The sequence below is a fragment of the Lotus japonicus genome, chromosome 1 (genome assembly GCF_012489685.1).
Source record: "Lotus japonicus ecotype B-129 chromosome 1, LjGifu_v1.2".
Lineage (NCBI taxonomy): Eukaryota > Viridiplantae > Streptophyta > Magnoliopsida > Fabales > Fabaceae > Lotus > Lotus japonicus.
Window position 1 is genome coordinate 128,834,948 of NC_080041.1, and position 4,909 is coordinate 128,839,856.

The 4,909-nt window shown below is 33.9% G+C and overlaps 1 protein-coding gene across 1 annotated transcript; it reads left to right on the forward strand.

Moving 5' to 3' along the window:
* Window positions 1-400: 400 nt before the first annotated feature.
* Window positions 401-4,627, forward strand: LOC130725113 (ARM REPEAT PROTEIN INTERACTING WITH ABF2-like). The gene is made up of 19 exons (XM_057576369.1): window positions 401-617; window positions 714-808; window positions 910-1,082; window positions 1,163-1,283; window positions 1,359-1,433; window positions 1,530-1,624; window positions 1,792-1,867; window positions 1,958-2,065; window positions 2,215-2,343; window positions 2,426-2,481; window positions 2,624-2,705; window positions 2,839-2,962; window positions 3,051-3,190; window positions 3,341-3,404; window positions 3,515-3,594; window positions 3,765-3,829; window positions 3,919-4,036; window positions 4,140-4,264; window positions 4,357-4,627. The coding sequence occupies exons 1-19, from the start codon at window positions 401-403 to the stop codon at window positions 4,445-4,447; spliced, it is 2,034 nt and encodes a 677-aa protein (XP_057432352.1). The 3' UTR covers window positions 4,448-4,627.
* Window positions 4,628-4,909: the final 282 nt, after the last annotated feature.

Consider the following 4,909-nt stretch of genomic DNA (forward strand, 5'->3'; position numbering starts at 1 on the left):
AAAAAAAAACATAAATAGGTGATATACGTATTTAAAAAATTAAAAGGAGAGAGAAAAATATGAAAATGTCTTATGTATGCTGACAAAATACTCTTATCCATCCGTGCATAACTCAAAATCAATACAAGTTAGAAGTAAGAAAGGGGGATTATATTGGTTATAAAAAAAATAACAAAAATCAGCGAGATAAATAACTTTCCCACTTTATTCACATAAGGGAGGGAACTTAAAAATTCTCCATCACCTCTATTCGTTTCTACTTTGCTTGCCACCTTAGAGAAAATAGATCTCCCTCTCAAATTTGCCTCCTTTCCTCCTCTTATTCCCAATTGTTCTGCTCATTCTTGTAGTAATTGGGTTTTAGCACTTTGTGCTGCCTTTTCCAAAAAAAAAAAACACCATGGATCAGGATCACACTGCAGTCCGAAACTTAAAGCGTAAACAAGAAGAATGTAATAATAATACACAGCTAATAGATTCTCAACGAGATCAAACCGACAAGATTGTCCAACAGATTCTTGTCCTCAAATCCGTTGCTTCATCCTCTCTCTCAGATCGTGTTACCTGTGCTGCCGTAAAAACTGCCCTAAAAGTTCTTTCTGAACTTGTCGGAGACGGTATCGAATCTAATCTAAATTCTCTCGTCCTCTTTTTTTGTTTTTTTTCTTTGCTTGAATTGTTCTTTACGCAATATCCGTTTTATTCTCATATAGAGGAGCTTGTGGATACTATAGTGAACTTTGACGTCGAAGTTCCAGATGGCTTGCAGATCGGATTCGTTTTGCTCATCGGCCTTCTGTCTTATAAAGTAATTGATTTATTTTGTTCTCTCTTCTATTCATGTAAAATTGTGCTTCATGTATTACATTCAAAATGATTTTGTTTGTGCTTATCTTTATCTTCAAACAGCCAGAGTACCAACAACCCATTGTTGATGCTGGAGTCCCGCCCTGTCTTGTTGATTTCTTAAGGGTGCATAAAGCTGGTCTCATGTCTCAAGCACTTGTTGGTCTTCTTAATACAATAGTAGACACAATAACTAATCTTGCTCATACAAACATCAACACTATGAACCTTATCAGGTTGTCATTTGTTTCCATATGTTAGAGACATATGCTGCAAATATTTTATTCTCTACTCTTACGTGATATGGATGGTTCAGGAATGAAGGTGGTATTCCACTTCTTGTTGAATTGCTTGAATTCAATGATTCAAGTGTGCAGAGGGCAGCGGCAGGAGCCTTACGAACTCTTGCATTTAACAATGATGACAACACAAATCAAGTAGTTAACTTTGCACTGTGAGTTAATATTATAGATTATTTAAACATAGTTGTTTACATGAATGAAAAATTGCAGATTGTGGAATGCAATGCGTTGCCCACTCTTGTATTGATGCTTCAATCAGAGGATCCTACTATACATTATGAGGCGGTTAGACACATGCGAATTTCCATAATCCCTTATATCTGATTTTGCTGGCTACATAGTTCTAAGCTTTTAACACTAGTTGAATAACGGTTTTTGCAGATAAGTGTAATTAGAAGTTTGATCCACAATTCACAAAATATTAAGGAAGTTGTTCTTGAAGTTGGCGCTTTACAACCGGTGATTTTGTTATTGAGGTAAAATTTCACATAACTCATTGTTTTCTGTGTATGCAATACAATGAAAATGATGTGTTCCTCTAACATGTTAGCTGCTTGCTGCAAGTGAGCAATACCTTTTCTCCCTAATTAATCTATCCAAGTTCATGATATTAATCTCTACGAGTTTGTGATTTTAATGATAGGTCCTCTTGTTTGAAGACCCAAAAAGTAGCAACTTCTTTACTTGGTGAATTTGCTACATCATATTCATGTTCCAAGGTGGATCAAGTTTTATGTATTTCCAAAACGCAATAAATCTATCATTTGTAGAATTATCTTATTAATTTGCATACCCTGTGATTCATGCAGGCTCGGATTGCCCAAAGAGGGGCTATAATACCTTTGGTTGACTTGCTTAAGTCCTCAGATGAACTACTTTGTGCAATGTCAGCTTTTGTTCTTGGGAAGTTAGCCGAGGTGATTAATACTAGCAGCAAATATTTGCCTTATGTCTGCTTAAGTGAATCAAATCAATGAATACAAAGTGAAGTTGGGTAATTTTTGGGTATATGTGGGAATTGATTTTTTAAACCTATTTCTTATTGCTTATATAATTCAACTGCTAGGACTCCGACAATCAAGTTGGTATTGCTTATAACGGAGGTATAGAGCCTCTGCTCAATCTTCTTGGCTCAAAGAATGAGTGTATTCAACACTATGCAGCCTCCACTCTCTCTTGTGTCGCTTATAATGAGGTGGAGTCAGTTTCCTTGTTCTTTAATTGGTCAAAAATTCGCAGCGATATGCTTCCACTGATTTTATAGCTTTGTTTTATAGGACAATGTTGTAGATATTATTAAGGCTGGTGGTATTCAAAAACTGCTCAATGGACATACTGAAGTATGTTCATTTATTCTCCTTTTTAGTTTAGTAATATTGCATTTGATTTACCATTATATCTTCTTGACGATTATATTTTGTTTATCAAGGTTTGCTAATAGAACTCATTTCCCTCACTAATTTATTAATTGTGTTGTTCTTATTACAGGCTTCTGATTATGTGTGTCTGTGTGTGGAAATGATATTAAAAAGATTAGAGGAGAACATGCATGGGCGAGTGAGTTTTCTAGCATATTATCAAATTTCTATAGCTAATGATGGATTATAATCGAATATGAGATTTGTAATCTATTTTAATACTTCTTTTTGCAGTACTTGATATGAACATTATATCATTTCCTCTTTGGCAGGTACTGAAACATCTGTTGAATCTTATGCGCTTTGCAGACAAAGATGTTCAAAGACTTGTAGTTATTGCTCTTGCTCATTTATGTTCCCCTAATGATTATAAAACTATTTTCATTGTTAATAATGGTAATAAACATTGATCTGTCCATTTTTGTCATTTCTCACTCACAATACTTGGAAAATATTTTCATTCAATAACCTGCTAAATCTTCAGGACTAGAACTGCTTCTGGATCTTCTTGAATCTAAAAACCTAAAGCAGAAGAGTGATGCTTCAGCAGCGCTTCTCAAGTTATCTACCAAAGCCACATTTGTCTCTATTGTTGATGCTGCTTCTCCATTACTATCGTCCAAAGTATTTTACTATCATGTGTTTAAGATATCATGATTGCTTCACTCATAATTGAAATTGATTTGCTGATATTTAGTTGTTCATGTATGAAAATGAACACTATGAGACATTTTTTTCTCGTTTTATGTCATTTATTGGTTATATTTTCTGTAGGTGTACATGGACGAACATTATGTGAACAATCCCAAACTATCTAATGTCACATTCTTAGTTGAAGGTGGAGAACCTGCTGCCAAGTTTTTCTGTTGCTATTTTTTTCTATACCTTTGTTTATATGCATATTAATTTTGATATATGAACTAATTTATTTTGTTTTCCTTTCTTAAGGTGAAAGGTTTTATGCTCATAGAGCTTGCTTGCAAGCTTCTTCAGATGCATTTCACGCAATGTTTGATGGGGGTTATAGGGTAAGTTTTAATAAACCTTGAATCTTTGTTTTAACCCTCTCCGTTTTCTCTTTCATTTGGATCTGACTGTGATGGTTGGTTCTTCAATTTGCAATTGAAGTAAGATGAATGGATTTGCCGAACTTAAGTGTAAATATCTATAATAATGTCATAATATATGTGTATTGTAGGAAAGTGAAGCCAATGACATCGAGATTCCAAATATTAAATGGGATGTCTTTGAGATGATGATAAGGTATTGTGGTGCAAAGTGCAATACCTACTGTTCTATTTCTTTTTTTATAATAAGCTCTATATATGAATTGATTTTTTGTTGGACTTCAGATTTATTTACACCGGAACAGTAGATGTCAAATTGGATATTGCTGTGGACCTCCTCATAGCTGCAGATCAGTATCTTATGGAAGATCTTAAGCGTCTTTGTGCACATGAAATTTCTCAAGTAAACCAAGAATTGAGTTCCACTGTTGCTTTATTTCTTCTGTGCTTGTAGATTTTTCTTTTAGTTTGATTTAATCGAATTACTCTTGAAATTATTCTTACAGGATATTTCTGTGGATAATGTTTCACTAATGTACGATATGTCAGAGACATACAATGCTACATCATTAAGAAACGCGTGCATACTGTTTGTCCTGGAGCAATTTGACAAGTTGAGTGTCAAACCATGGTATGTATATTCTTTAAAACATGGACAATACTTTCATAATTCAATGTTTGATCATATTTCTTTATCCACCTGCTAAATAAGTAAATATGCAGGTATTGTAGCCTCGTTTGTCGCATTTCACCCAGCATACGCAAATTTTTCTCAGATTTACTAACCAAGCCAAGTGATTCAGAGGACCACTGAGGATCCTTGAATTTTAAACACTGGAAAAGGTGAAAGACGTAAACATTTTAGTAAGAAATAGAATTATTGATCATTTCCCTGTAGCAATGAAGTTGGCCTAAGACTTTGGTCGGTACTTTGAGATTTCCCATGTTAACATGGTGCGTGTTGAAAGATTATTTCCAATCTAAACTTGTTAAAATTTTAGCCCAAGACTTTCCGTTTGTTGAAGCAAAGAATGCTATCTAATTCCATTCTCTTTTTTTTAACGTATTTCTTGTTAGGCTTTGAAATTATCCCTAATTTATCATTACCATTTATATCTACTATCATTTTCTTGTTATTATATTCTTCATATCGTAATAGGTCAGTCCGCATATGACTACACTTATGGAACTTTTTAATGTTTGGAATGATGCTGATTATTAACTGCTTAAAGTAAAAATATTTTCTTTCTATTTTTTTTGGTTAAATGGAGGGCTA

Excerpts from the sequence above, each read along its gene's own strand:
- LOC130725113 (XM_057576369.1), top strand. The coding sequence starts at position 401 with ATGGATCAGGATCACACTGCAGTCCGAAACTTAAAGCGTAAACAAGAA. Across the intron at positions 2,066-2,214 it reads TTCTTGGGAAGTTAGCCGAG|GACTCCGACAATCAAGTTGG; the intron begins GTGATTAATACT and ends TTCAACTGCTAG. Across the intron at positions 3,405-3,514 it reads TGTCACATTCTTAGTTGAAG|GTGAAAGGTTTTATGCTCAT; the intron begins GTGGAGAACCTG and ends TCCTTTCTTAAG.